At 46.0% G+C, this 14,008-nt stretch overlaps 1 protein-coding gene across 2 annotated transcripts in view; it reads right to left on the reverse strand.

Annotated features, from left to right (window-relative positions):
* Nucleotides 1-9,515, reverse strand: part of tnfrsfa (tumor necrosis factor receptor superfamily, member a) — a 30,146-nt gene extending 20,631 nt beyond the window's left edge. For both annotated transcript variants that reach the window (XM_053862210.1, XM_053862218.1), the window contains exon 1: nucleotides 9,303-9,515. In XM_053862210.1, the coding sequence (XP_053718185.1) occupies nucleotides 9,303-9,335 (33 nt within the window). In that variant the 5' untranslated portion in view covers nucleotides 9,336-9,515. The remainder of the gene's footprint in view (nucleotides 1-9,302) is intronic.
* Nucleotides 9,516-14,008: the final 4,493 nt, after the last annotated feature.

Here is a 14,008-nt window from a genome sequence, read left to right on the forward strand (position 1 = left end):
GCAACACATTCTCGGCTTCCCCGGCGAGGTACACGCCGCCGCCGCCGCATCAGAAGGCCGCCTCTCCGGAGCAAGAGGCTCAGCGATGACGACAGCGCGCATGAATTTCCTGGCGAGGTGGCAGACTGACTGACACAAATGGGCGCATTGTTTTGATGTGTGAAGGAGCGAAGGCCGCAGAAAGTTCAAGAGCGGAGAACAGGTGCAGCCTGAGGCCACATGTTGCTCTTAATGTTCCGTCGTCAGTGAGCGAATCGTTCTTCTGAAGACGTCGAGCACTTGACAGACGCCTCAGAGTTTACAACAAAACGCCACTCAGAGAACCTTTTCTAAGGGGTTGCCATTTCTGTCATCGGAGACTTTTCTGATGGCAGCAGGCTCGTTTCTGTCCAAATATTTGACATTTTTCCTTCAATCAGCGTTATTATTTTTCATTTTTCAAAGCATCTATGATTGAGAGACTCGGGCTCAGAGTCAGAGGGGGCAGCAGTCTCCCCAAAAGTTGCTTCAGCCCGTTGTGGCTCTGTTGGACGCCTCACTAGGGATAAGTACTAGAACTCTGGTGACCACAGTTGAGGGGAGAAATGTCTTTTGGCTCAGCTCTGTCTTCACCACAACAGACCGTCATTTGTTTAGGGATTTATCATTGAACTCTAGAGCGCTGCCATTAAAGATAGCTTTTGACCAATTTATCTTCTTCTTCTTTCTCTGTGGGCTTCTCCCTTCAGAGGTGGCCACAGCGGATCATCTCCCTCCATGTCTCACCCTGTCCTCTGCTTCCTCTGCTCTCAAACCTACAAACCTCATGTCCTCCTTCACCACCTCCATCAGTCTCCTCTGTGGCCTTCCTCTCCACCTTCTGCCTGGCAGTTCCAACCTCAACATCTTCATCTACCAATGTACTGGCTCTCTCTCTCCTCTGTCCATGTCCAAACCATCTCCATCCAGCCTCTCTGACTTGGTCTCCTAAACACCTGAGCACATGTGCTGTCCCTCTGATCCTATCATCATCCCAGAGAGAAGCTCAGCATCTTCATCTCTGCTACCTCCAGCTCTGCCTTGACTAACTTATGCTTACACCTTTAATAAGAAGTGCGTGTTCCTCGTCGCGATAAAAATGAAATCCAATGATCCCACTTCTCTTCAGAGCAGTAAAATGGCTCACTGTTCCATCTCGCCTTCGCACTGCGTCGACTCCTTGTGTTTGAGCAGCACGTGGGACGCGACATCTTGGCCGTGACTCACGACACAGAATCCAGCGCTGCTCTTTGTACTTTATACAGCTCTGTGTAAACACATCAGAGTGGAAAAATGTGGGATATTCGTCTGGCGCGGCGGCTCCACGGGACCTAAGTGGCCGTCAGCAGCAGGAATTCACCTCTCTGTAAACACAAATCCCTTGGCAGCTCCAACATTTGCTCTAGACGCCGCGCTTGTATTGTAACATCTCAGTCCAGGTGACGGCCGGGTCAAGAAAGTTCCTCCTCAAGACTTGTCTCATGCAGCTATAACACGTAGGAACTGAGGTTTCATTCTCACAAACCTCTTGCTCAGACACAGCACTAGTGGGTGAGAGCGTATTTGTGGTGCCGTCCACCGAGGGTTAGCGTTCATAGTCTATCAGGAGAAACTGTGCTAGTAGTTGCTTCAAGCTTATTTATATATGGTAGTGGTATTTGTATGTACTTGTGCAGTAATTGGGATGTACTGAGATTAAAGTAGTAGTAGGAAGCATCAAGCATGGTAACATGCTGTACATGTGATGTGGTACAGAAAGTAGCAGCAACAGAAGCTGCAGTAGTGGTGGCAGAAGTAGTACTTGATACTCACATTACTGGTGTATTTTAAGGACTTGTGAAAGAGTGCAAAAGTGCAAGACTATCGACGTTTGAGTGTCCTGTACTATTACTCCCACATGGTCTGAGTAATACTGCAGCTCTGTTGCTTTGGAGGTGCAATAAAGCTTGCACCTCTGCATTTGTTTCCGCAGTGAGGTGTTTGTTGACATTGTCGCCACCAGGGTCCAGTGACAGAACTTTTGCTGAGAGTCTCAGTTGGTTCTGACGCTCCTGTGTGTGTGTGCGCTGTAAGAAAACTACAAACATGGCCTCACTCTGGTCCACGCTCAGTGTTGCTCTGCCCGGCTGTGAAGGCTTCAGAGCGCTGCGATGATAATCGGCTATATTTACGAGCTTGTTCCACGGCAGGCCCGGAATAGATAGAAAAAAAACAAGCAAGACAATCGACTTTGCCGTCGTAACACTCTGTTCTTGATCCCAACAATCAGACCCAAATTTTCCGGCAGAGAGGGAGGGGTTTCTGTTTGCATTCTTTGAATACAAAGGAAATGAAATTCGACTTTTTTGAGAAAGGAAGGGCACAGCTGTGTCCGTGTGAGAAATGGCTGAGCCAAAGCAGCGTGCTCACTCTTCAGAAGAGCCCATTGGTTTTAGTGTTCTGAGTCTTAAAAATGTCATGTACAGTCATTACTGGCAGTAAATCCATTTCTTCTGTTTGTGTTCTTTCCCTTCCTTTGATCCCAGTTTATTATTACAAGTTACATTTAAGTGTTTACTTGAGCTGCTGTTAACTATTGTGGGGGTTCACGCTACACCTCCGGCTGGACCCCAGATATGTGAGTTCTTTGATGTTTTAGATGGGCGGAGTCCAAGAGGTAAGTTGTTCAGCGGCTCATTCAAACAGTAGCTGCTGATATGTTCCACGGTGTCGGGATGTGGAGTGTCAGAAACAGCCTGGAGACAGATGGATCTCACGGTCAGCCATGTTTGTTTACGTCCGCCCCGTATAGTGTTCGGGTGACGGCGCGCTGCACTAGTGAGCTCCGCTTTTGATTCCGTCTTTTCGACATTTCAATCATGGGAATTTGGACATTTGTGAATGGATTCAGAACCGTCCGAATCGCGAGCTTTGGCGGCAATACTTGAGGGTAAATGTGAGCATTTGGTGTCACACATGACTGATAATATGATGCTGCGTAGAGGGGTAAAGGAGACAAAAGTGACTGGCTGGAATTGTCGGGAAAGTTGTGGTGACTGGACGAAACGGCAGCCTCGGTTGCCTCACAGAACTCGCTGAGCTTGCGTTAGTAGTTGCGATCGGCACTTCGCCATCTCCTGGACGGGTCTGGAACCCAAACCCTTCCCCCTAATGCCATCACCCTCTCTAGACAAACCCGCCTTCACAGCCCGCCTTGTGAAACCATGAAGGCTTCAGAATCATTCCTCACAAAGCTCAGTGTTTTCCTTTGGTCGCGGTCCAGGATGAGAAACACCGCCGCTCTGACGTGGAGCTATAGCATCTGCTGGTGGCATGTCCTCATAAAAGAGCTGCTTTCCCTCAGAGTCCTGGTGTGGGGGGGCGACACACTCGCCGTGTTAATTCCACACAGAGGACAGGAAAATCTTCTCATGTGATCAGAACCATCAGATGACTGCGGAGCACGTGGCGGCCGTGTACTCCTGATTAATCATCATGAAAACAAAGAGGAGGAAGATCAGAATCCGTGGGGCCGCTCGTCCTCACAAGACAGCGTCGGGATATTGGGGAGCGTAGGAGCTCCTCCAGATAGCTGCATGCCTGTTGAACTGGAGCAGAAGCTTGAGGGACACAGGCAGCCATTGAGCGCCCTGAGACCCCAGGCGGAGCTCCACAGAGGCTCCTCCATCAAAGAGCAGGGGTGAAATTGTGATGTTTCCCCTCGCAGCTACGGCTGGTCTCTGGGGATGCTTTAAGGTGAAGCTCTGGAAGGTCAGTGCACTCCTGACTTGATATGTAGGAGCTTTGGTCTCGGCTCAACAAATTCCTTCACCACATGACCCCCTGACACGTCCGTCCGTCCGACCCATTACTGCGAGGCTCTGTTTGTGCCTCCAACTGGTTCACATTCTGTCAAGACTTTTCCCCACACCACCGACTCAGACGTGTCCAGGGCAAAACAAAAGACCACCGCTGCGCCAGGACCATTAACACAGCTAAACCAAACTCAAGTTTCCACGGTGTTAAAGTTTACGACTTTCATTTTTACACACATCACTTTTTGATTGAACTTTTTTTAAGGCCACTTTTCTATTTTTCAGTCCACTGTTTTGTGGCATAAATCGTATTTTCCTTTGTCATAGAATTAAATGTCTTTTTTTTGGTGTCACATCATCGTTGATTTTCTACTTCACTTTTTTTGTCTTCACTGGCCCCAGTCCTCTTCCATACTCAACTTTTTGTGACAGGTATGTATTTAAATTTTATTTTATTTTTTGCCACCAGTCAAACCTCTTACTTTTTATGTTTTTTTCACTTAATAGTTCCTGTCTATTGTATATAATAATTGATACAATCATATGAATATTTATTTATTTTAAGTCCATTCTATTTTCTTGGGGTCATTTTTCATGCTTCACTGTTTTCCAGTTTCTCATTCACTGTTCCCCTGTCAGTATTCATATTATTAATTATTGATGTCAATTTCTTAAAAAAAAAAAAAAAAAATCATATAATTTTTTCTTATTTTTCCAAACTTTTCTGCTGACATTTTCTCACTGATAACATTGTTGACTTATACAGCATGTTATTATTAATACTATTATTAATAATTATAATAATGATGAAATAATTAATACATTTAAACTCTTTTTTTATTATTACATTATTAAACGTGTATACTATTTTTTAATTATAATTGTATTAATTTTGACAACGTTTTAATGGCCTAAATGGAGATTTTTTTAATCGTCTTTCCAACTGTCATCAGTGCTTGACATAAACGTTTTTTCTTCTTGACAAACATATAAACCGCTTCCTTCTTGACACAGTGAGTTTTTGACTGTTGAAAAAATCTGGAATCTCATGTTTGTCGGCAGCCAATTTTCTTCCAAAATGTTCAACTTTCATAGTCATCACTATTGACTTTGTAGTCAGAATATATTGAATCCATTTATTGACATTTTTACGCAGGCAAACTTTTTTGTGCTCTACCTTTCTTGCAAGTGGAGCCCCACTGCGTGTTGACTGACTTTTTACATCCATTCTTCCTTTTTTCTTTAAAAGAAAGACCATCCTGACCTCACTTGTCGCCTTTTCACATTTTCACACTTTCTCACAGAAGCTATTTTTGTGACATATTTTTACTTCCCATGACACCTTCTCTCCACTTCACCATTTCACCTCCACCTTCTCTCCTCAGTACTCAGTATGATCACTCATTACACTATAATTATTTGGTAACTACTTCTGCTGGGTTCAATTGTGGGAGACAGAGACTTTCAAAACACAAGTGGCGGCACAACAACGCCCCTCCTTTGCTGTCTTCTTCTTGGGCTCTCTGTCGGGCAGGTGATTCATGGGGCGGCCCAGGTTAGTCACACCAGACTTTATTACTTCATCACCAGCTACACCTGGATTCGCAAACATAACTCAACCGAAAGGAGCGTTCGAGGGCACGCTGCGGTCAGTTTGTCCATTGTTCAGCGGGACTGTTCACGATGGGTCTGGAAAACAGCCCCCCCTCCTCGGCCATTTTTAATAATCACATTTCTCACAAGTCTTTATCAGGTCTCCGCACGAGCGAGCACAAACATTCTCCGCAGAGATGTTTACGCTCGGCATTCTGGAGCTGAGCGTGAACTCTAAACACTTCGGAGATGATGGATATCCGGGGCAGAGCGGACTGCGGCGCTCCATTGTCCTCGGATGTCTCTGGATTACTGATTGACAGGCCAGAGGGTTGAGGGGAGTCTGCTCCTCTGATCTGGTGATGTTTGACACCCAGATTATCAGCTCCATTAATCTCCCAGCGCAGCGCTGACTGCACTCCGCTGGTATGCGATATGGAAGCACCTGAACAGGTGGCGCAGCCCGGGTGAGTCAGCATGTTTATAATTGTAGGGCAGAGCCGATCGCCGTAGCAACCCAAACAACAAACAGGAAGGATCTGGAAGGATCGATCTCGGACAAAGGTTCCGCACCTGACGTCGCGCGGCATTACAGCGCATTACATCATGCCGCTGTTTTTATCGCTGTCGTGAAGCAGAGCTGACACGAGCTGTCAATGAAATCATGGCCCTCAGGAACTTTTACTACTACTTAACAGTAAAGTATCTCAGGCTCTGGCTCACGAGTGAGGGAACTGACCGGTGGATTTCTACTCTTCTCTGTCTTCCCAAGGGAAGCTTGGTCATCCAGGTGAGACTAAGGGAAGAACTTCTCCTCCTCCTAAAGACGGTACTGACAGTTGTGAAGGCTTGTGAGTCGAGTGGGTGGGTGGAGAAGACAGAAGGACATAAGAGGATGCCCACGTGCCACGGCATCACTCGGGTGAATGAGAGCGCGTTCGATTTTGGAGACAAGCGCCGCGGAAAGTGGATGGATATACATTTGATGTGCATCCATGATTTATTATGTCGAAAATAACTTGGAATACCTCAGTTGTTGGTCTAGTTTGTCTTGTTATTTTACACATAGTCACGAAGTTACTGGTATATATATATATATATATATATATATATATATATATATATATATAGCTAGGATGAGAACAACAACAACAAACATGGAGGAGTCTGCTGAGAATACGTTACTTGGACTTATGGGGGGAAAGTTTCATTTTAAGACAAATATTTTCAAGACATTAAAAGAGCTTTAGTTTAAATAAGGTGATATAAAAACTTGAATATAGCCACCATCGTGATTTATGGTGCTATTGTCAAATGATGCAAACAATATAAACAATAATAATAATACATAATATACAATAAATAATAAACATAATAATAATAATAATAAGCAATATTTAGTTGTTTAAATGTATGTATGGCTCCATCATTTGATTCAGTAATATACCAAATTCATTCAAATTGAACAATGTGGCTTCTTATAACATTAAACTGCGACTCATTGAGATTAATTAATCACAAATTCTCTAATTCTTCTTCTTATTTTTCTTTTATTTTTTTGCCTTTCAAGTGCTTCACTTTTTTGTTTGAAGAAGTTCTCCATCCTGGTTCCCACACTGCATGAAAAATGAGATGCTGCTTGTATTTTAGCTATCAGGGAAACATGGTGGAGTCTAAACATCCAGCCGAGGAAAAGACTAGTCGAACATATTTTCTCCTTTTCGAACGGTTCGAACGGCTTCAGAGCTGTGTTTGCAATGACTCTGCTGGAGAGTCATGAAACTTCAACCATTCTAGACGATGATAGCCAAAACGTCCAGTCCTTCAAGAGAGAGCAGCAGCTGACACCCTGCCACAGCCACCGTCCCATGTGACAAAGACCGGCCCAGTCGGGTCCCAAAATGTCCATCCTGTCCTTTTTTTTTTTCCTCAGTGTCGTCCGCAGAGACGGACGGGGCCATTTCCTGTGTGAACCCACACCCAGACACAAGCAACAAGCGATACAAATCTTGTGTATATTAGAAAGGGGCACAACAATTCTCCCAAGTAAACTGATGCCACTAATATCAGCAGATCTGTGTACAGTAGACAGGAAGTTTACTGGACAGCCAGGCACGTACACAATTCCAAAAGGGTGTGTGTGTGTGGGGAGGAGGGGAGGGGGGTCGTGGGGATTAGAAAGGGGGTGAACAGGATGGGGGGGCCAAGTTTCCTCGTCCTCCCTCGGCAACAAGGGCTGCTGGCAAAGTTTCCAGAATGCACTGCGGTTTACAGAAGAGATAAACATTGACTTTGCCACCCGGAGACGTGAATGCGATTGCAGTGACGGAACATGGAGGGATTGAAGACAAGCAACTAAACAACAACGTCAGCAGCTTGGATTTGCCCAAAGTCCTTATCAAGCACCAACAGAAGTCGGATGGTGAAGCCACGGACTTCAGATCAACATTTACAGACGTAGAGCAGCGACGACGTTTCATACACAGCATCAGATACCGACACTCGAGTAGAAACCTTATTTGACCCTTCACCAGTTATTGAAAGGTTTTCATGGAATATTACAGTCAAATAACTCAATCGAGTGGACGCAACTCAGTTGAGCCTAGGCTCGTCGTAGCCACCAACATTCTCATTCGTACGCCACTGAAGACGTCCATCAACTTGCAAAACCATATCGTAAAAATACAACTCCACAAACACGTGTTTACTGGAGACATCTTGGAACTTTTCACACTTCAAGTCGCACACTTGAGACCCTAAAGTGACCCTGGTTTGTTGCGAAACAGAAAACAAACCACCAATGATCACATTTTTAAAGAAGAAATGCACGTGATCTTGCGTTTTGAAACAAAGTAGTGACGCACATAATGCGTCATAAAAGTCGACATGATTATTTTATCTGTAAAACTCTGGTAAGAGACATCAGAAGTAAATGACTGCGGAACTAAAGCCGCTCATCCGTGACTTCTGTCAGATGGCAGCATTCTGTTCCCTTCTCTGGAGTAAACCGGAGCCTATGCTGCCGCATGGTTCGCCTAATGGGAGGGCCGGGACTCCGCATGGTTCGCCTAATATGGAGGGCCGGGACTCCGCATGGTTCGCCTAATGGGAGGGCCGGGACTCCGCACGGTTCACCTAATGGGAGGGCCGGGACTCCGCATGGTTCGCCTAATGGGAGGGCCGGGACTCCGCACGGTTCGCCTAATGGGAGGGCCGGGACTGCGATCGACACAGTGCTTTAGGAGCAGGAGGGACGACTAACTGCACAGCATCATGGTGCGGGTCGCAGAGAAAAACATCCTTGTCGATGGCTAATGTAATAACACAACCTGGTGTACAGTAATTACAGCTGTCTGGGCTGGAAAGAAAGTGTCAGCTCCAGTGTTCCAGGGGCGCTGCATGAAACCGTTTACAGTGATCATCCCGGTCAGGGGTGGCAGCTGGAAAAATCAACAGCCGAGGGATGAAAAGGCGTCTCTGTGAGAGCGGAGCATGGAAAGTCCACTGGCAGCCCAGTGAAAGTTTTGGCTCGGCGGGACGGAGCAGTAGCTCGAGCCGTGACAGGAACAAAGTGGCCACATGATGTCCAACACAGATGGTGGGATGGGGGGCGCGGGAGGGGGGGGCCGACACTCGCCTGTCAATATCCTAAACGACCGACGACGACGCGGCTCCCTGAGTTAAACGCAGACGCTTGGGGACAACGACGCGGCTGTCGCGTCCCCGCGGGCCTCCGACGGAGGAAGGGACGCGTCCGGTGAGCGGCTGTCTGTTTGGCGTGACTTCATCGCTGCTGCCTCCTTCAGCGCGCGACTTCACACTTTCTTCCCGGCTCAAGTCAGCCGCGTGAGCGCTGCGAAAACACGCGCGTCAACAGGTCGGCCGTGATGTACTTACTGAGAGTTTCCCGACCTCCGGATCGGACCTCATCTTGGGCACTTGGTCACGAGAGCGCGGCGGACTCGCAGGTAAATCACCACGGACAGAGACGAACTCAGCAGGGAGGGACGGAGTCTTTCAGTCCGGCTCATGTGTTTCGGTCGCTGCTCACCGACGACGCTCGGAACGTCCGGCAGACGGCAGGGACTCGGAGCGACTGGAGAGAGCCAGATTTTTTTTTCCATACCGAGCCGAGTCACACATGGCGTCACGCGGCAGGCAGCCAATCAGAAGGCGTCCCGAGCGATCTGGCTCTTAACCCTTCACGTGTCCGCAGTTCTCATGTCAATTGTCGAGCTGTTGAGGTCTATTTATACTGGAGACTTGAGAGTATAAAACTAGAGTCAAGACTCGAACACTTCCCTCTCATGCGAGTAATGCACGGACACGGAATTTCACTCCTCATTTCAGCGAGATGGAGGATAATTCTGTTTCAAATGAGATTTAAACTGAAATATTGCATCTGGTCATCTATCTGTCTGTCTGTCTGTCTATCTATCTATCTATCTATCTGTCTGTCTGTCTGTCTATCTATCTATCTATCTATCTATTTATCTGTCTGTCTGTCTGTCTATCTGTCTGTCTGCCTGTCTGTCTGTTATCTATCTATCTATCTATCTATCTGTCTGTCTGTCTGTCTGTCTGTCTGTCTGTCTGTCTGTCTGTCTGCTATCTGTCTGTCTGCTATCTATCTATCTGTCTGTCTGTCTGCCTGTCTATCTATCCGTCTGTCTGTCTGTCTGTCTGCCTGTCTATCTATCCGTCTGTCTGTCTGTCCTGTCTGTTATCTATCTGTCTGTCTGTCTATCTATCTATCTATCTATCTATCTATCTATCTATCTATCTATCTATCTATCTATCCGTCTATCTATATATCTATCTATCTATCCGTCTATCTATCTATCTGTCTATCTGTCTATCTGTCTATCTATCCGTCTGTCTGTCTGTCCTGTCTGTTATCTATCTGTCTGTCTGTCTGTTTATCTATCTATCGGTCTGTCTGTCTGTATGTCTGTCTATCTATCTCACTCTATCTGTCTATCTATCTGTCTGTCTGTCTGTTTATCTATCTATCTGTCTATCTCTCTGTCTGTCTGTCTATCTGTCTGTCTGTCTGTTTATCTATCTATCTGTCTATCTCTCTCTCTGTCTGTCTGTCTATCTATCTCACTCTATCTATCTGTCTATCTGTCTGTCTGTCTGTCTGTCGGTATGTCTGCCTGTCTGTCTGTCTATCTATCTCACTCTATCTATCTGTCTGTCTATCTATCTACTTATCTATCTATGCCTGTCTGTACTTTTTTTTTAAATACATTTTGTTTTGCAAAAATCCTCTCGCCACTTGGATTAATTACTATTTGGAAATAATTATTTTCAGAGTTACAAGACTCAAAAAAAGTGAAACAGTAAAACTATTTGCAAAACTGTAATAAACACTAAAATGAGTCATAATGTTAAAATAAGGAGCAAAACATTCATTTTATAATTTATTTTTTTCATGTATTTAGCCACTATTATTGTCTGGAACTGAGGGGTGGGAGTCTGATTTTTTTCGTTTTTTATTATTCTCATATCGACATTATTATTATTAACATTATTAATATTATGATATGTTAGCGCTCATTTTGAGTTAGGTTGCTTGAATGTAGTAAAATAGTCGTAAAAAAAGCTCAATTAAAATGTGATAATTAATAGTTAGTCTGTGGGGTCGCCGCGGGTCACAGCCTGTTCTAGTCTCTTGGGGTGAGAAGTGAGAGACCTGTCCTCCTTCACACAAACAGAAAACCCCTTTCACTCAAGCTCACACCTCCGAGCAGTTCGAGAGTCTTCAATTCACCTCTGAGGAAGGAAACCAGAGTGGCCACATAAGGGCAGCATGGCACCCAAACTCTGGTGCCTGAGAAGATAGTCCATGCACTGTACGTAAACAGGAGTTGCGAGAGTTTCTTGGCCTAAAAGACGGTTAGTTTCACCAATGAAAACCTCTTTTCCGTGTTAATATCTTCAACCTCGTTCAGGCTTTAACCAGTCAACGTGGAGATGAGAAGATGCGAGCAGTTAAACACCAAGTGTGTCCAAGTTAAACCCCTAAGTGAGTTTCACCGCCTCATAAACCAGGTCTAATGTGTAACTGATCGGTAATTACGTTTCAGTGAATCAGTAAGCGCTCCGACGTCCACCCTGGCAAAGGAAACAGAAGCTGGTATCATGGGCTCAATCGCTCGCACAGACGTCCACCCCAATTTGGTTCCTGCCGACGGAATCTAATCTAAAGTGCTTGTAATTGTGGGTCCGGCGGGGACAAGGCAGGGTCATTAACTGGGTAAACAGACTGAGGAGGAGCGGGGCAAACACGCGGTCTCACTTCTCCTCAGCCAGTGTCAGACCGTTGTGAAACCGACAACCACGCGGTCAGACGAGGAGGCCAGGGCTGCTGCTTTACTGTATCGCTCCGCCAGTTCCTTCATTCTTACTGTAACACAAATCAGCAGTGAGGAAACCTGGCACTTCTGTTTTCACAGATGATGAACAGTCATTTCCCACGCGAGAAGCTGTGCATCAATAAGCTAATATTCTCCTTTTAAACTTTCCTTCAATTTAAACAAAACCAATATTTATTTTGGTGTTCAAAATTGGACGGAAATATATGTGTTTTTTGCTCCCGTTTTGCAAAGAATGTATTGAAATAATTATAAATTATACATGACAAACCAGCGTTAAAGGCTTCAGTGACTGACAAACCAGAACGAAGAGATGTGCGTGGTACATCAGCTGTTTGAAAACAAAGGTGGACATTTTCTAAACTTAAACTTGATATAACACTGACGATACCAACAATAACATCTTTTTTATTTTGAGGCAGAGCTACTCTGTTAATATGGGAAACTTCACTATTGAACAAAGCACATTAGGCTCCCTGTAATGACAAAATAACTACGGAATGTTTAAAGAGCATTTCAGTGCCGTAGGTTAACTTGGGCCAGGTGGTTGTAATGCAGTGGCAGACTGAACATTTTGAGGCACCAAGTCCTGGTTAGAGAAGTGACCTTCCCCCGGAGGAGGAGTGTTATTCATGAGCGAGGGAGGCATGGACAGATAAAGCTTCAGTGAGCTGAGCCAGAAGACAAAGCTCTCCACTGACTAGTCACCATCTTTGACCTGAAAAACTGGACTGACTCAGAGAGAGAAGCTCAGTCATCCAGACGGGACTCAGAGTAGAGCCTATGCTCCTCCAAGAGAGGACAGTTGGGGCGGGTCTCTGATGATGCACCCCAGGCATGTCAAACTGGGAGGAGGTCCTGGGCAAACCAGGGACACGTTGAACAGACAATGTCTCTGGTACAGTCTGGTTCCTGGGGAGGGGGAAGCCTGGGTCTCTTTGCTCCAGCTGCTGCCCCCATGACCTGACCTCAAACATGCTTCTGAAGATGAATAGTAAAATAAATAGCTTTTAATTTCAAATGTTAAAGACTGAAAGTGGAATCACTGTAGAGCAGTCAGCCTCAGACAGGTGGTCATAATGATTTGATCTTCAAGGTTGCACGTTTGACTTGACTTGGACGTTACAGGAAAACAATGTAAAAGCCTTTGATCAGATATAAAAGGATGAGCGGAGAGAAAGTACAGAGGTGGAGTTACACAATGTCAGAGGCGGTCATAATGTTTCGGCACCCGGCGAATGTCTTCCATCATTGTTTATGCCGCTAAGCTGGAGCCGGCCCAGAGGAAAAAAACAGCGGAAGCGGGACAGATAAATCAAAGCGATTGTTTGCGCTAGCCGAGCGATCACATGAATCAAGCTAAGGTTGGAAGCGGCCGATCACAAACAACCCAACAGATGCCTCCCATCTCCACTCATCTGTCGAGGAAATCTGCGTGTGTGTCGTCCACTTGCAGAACATCCTGTGGCTCCTTCTGAGGTCACGGACTACGTGCTGGAAAACAGGAAGTGTGTGATTGAGCTATTTGCAGTCTCATCCTGAACATCGTCAAGTCGCACAAGCGCCGCCGGCCGACGTCGAGCACGGTCATCTGCCTCCGACCAGTCACCGCAGGAGCCGGCGGTGGGCGGCGGGGGATGACGGCGGACACTGGCTGGGATGACACAGGGAGGAAAAAGCAGCAAAATAAAGGGAAGAGAAACTTCCTGTCACTTATCTTGTGACGCCTGCGGGGTATTGTTTCACTGAGGAAGGCTGCGCGGGACAGAAATAGATAATGACGCCGCTGCTCTTCTGTCCAGCCTCAAGACTCCCAGTCGTCTTACCTTCATACAAGCAAGGGCCTTCTCTGGGTTCAGAGTGAGGAGAGAGCCGCCTCTTCACCCCAGCTAGCCTCCACCCGGAGCCCCGATAGCTGTCGGGCCTTAAACACAAGTCGTAGGAAAACACACGGTGGAGACCGGAAGGATCAGCGCGAGCGGCCATATTGAGAATCGGAGGAACGGGAAGGCAACCCGTTGTGCAAGAGAACGGCGACACAAGTGTTGGAGAAGGTGCAGAAAAACAGAAGGGCTGAGCGCCAGATAGAAAGCAAACAGTGCTATATAATAATTGTTATAATTATGACCACAAAGAACACAATTGATAGAGATAGGAAACGGAGTAGTTACATGGACGTAACTCCAGTTCATTGAGAACCTGCAAAGCCCTCAAAAGGCCCAT

The sequence above is a fragment of the Synchiropus splendidus genome, chromosome 1, assembly GCF_027744825.2.
Source record: "Synchiropus splendidus isolate RoL2022-P1 chromosome 1, RoL_Sspl_1.0, whole genome shotgun sequence".
Classification (NCBI taxonomy): Eukaryota; Metazoa; Chordata; class Actinopteri; order Syngnathiformes; family Callionymidae; genus Synchiropus; species Synchiropus splendidus.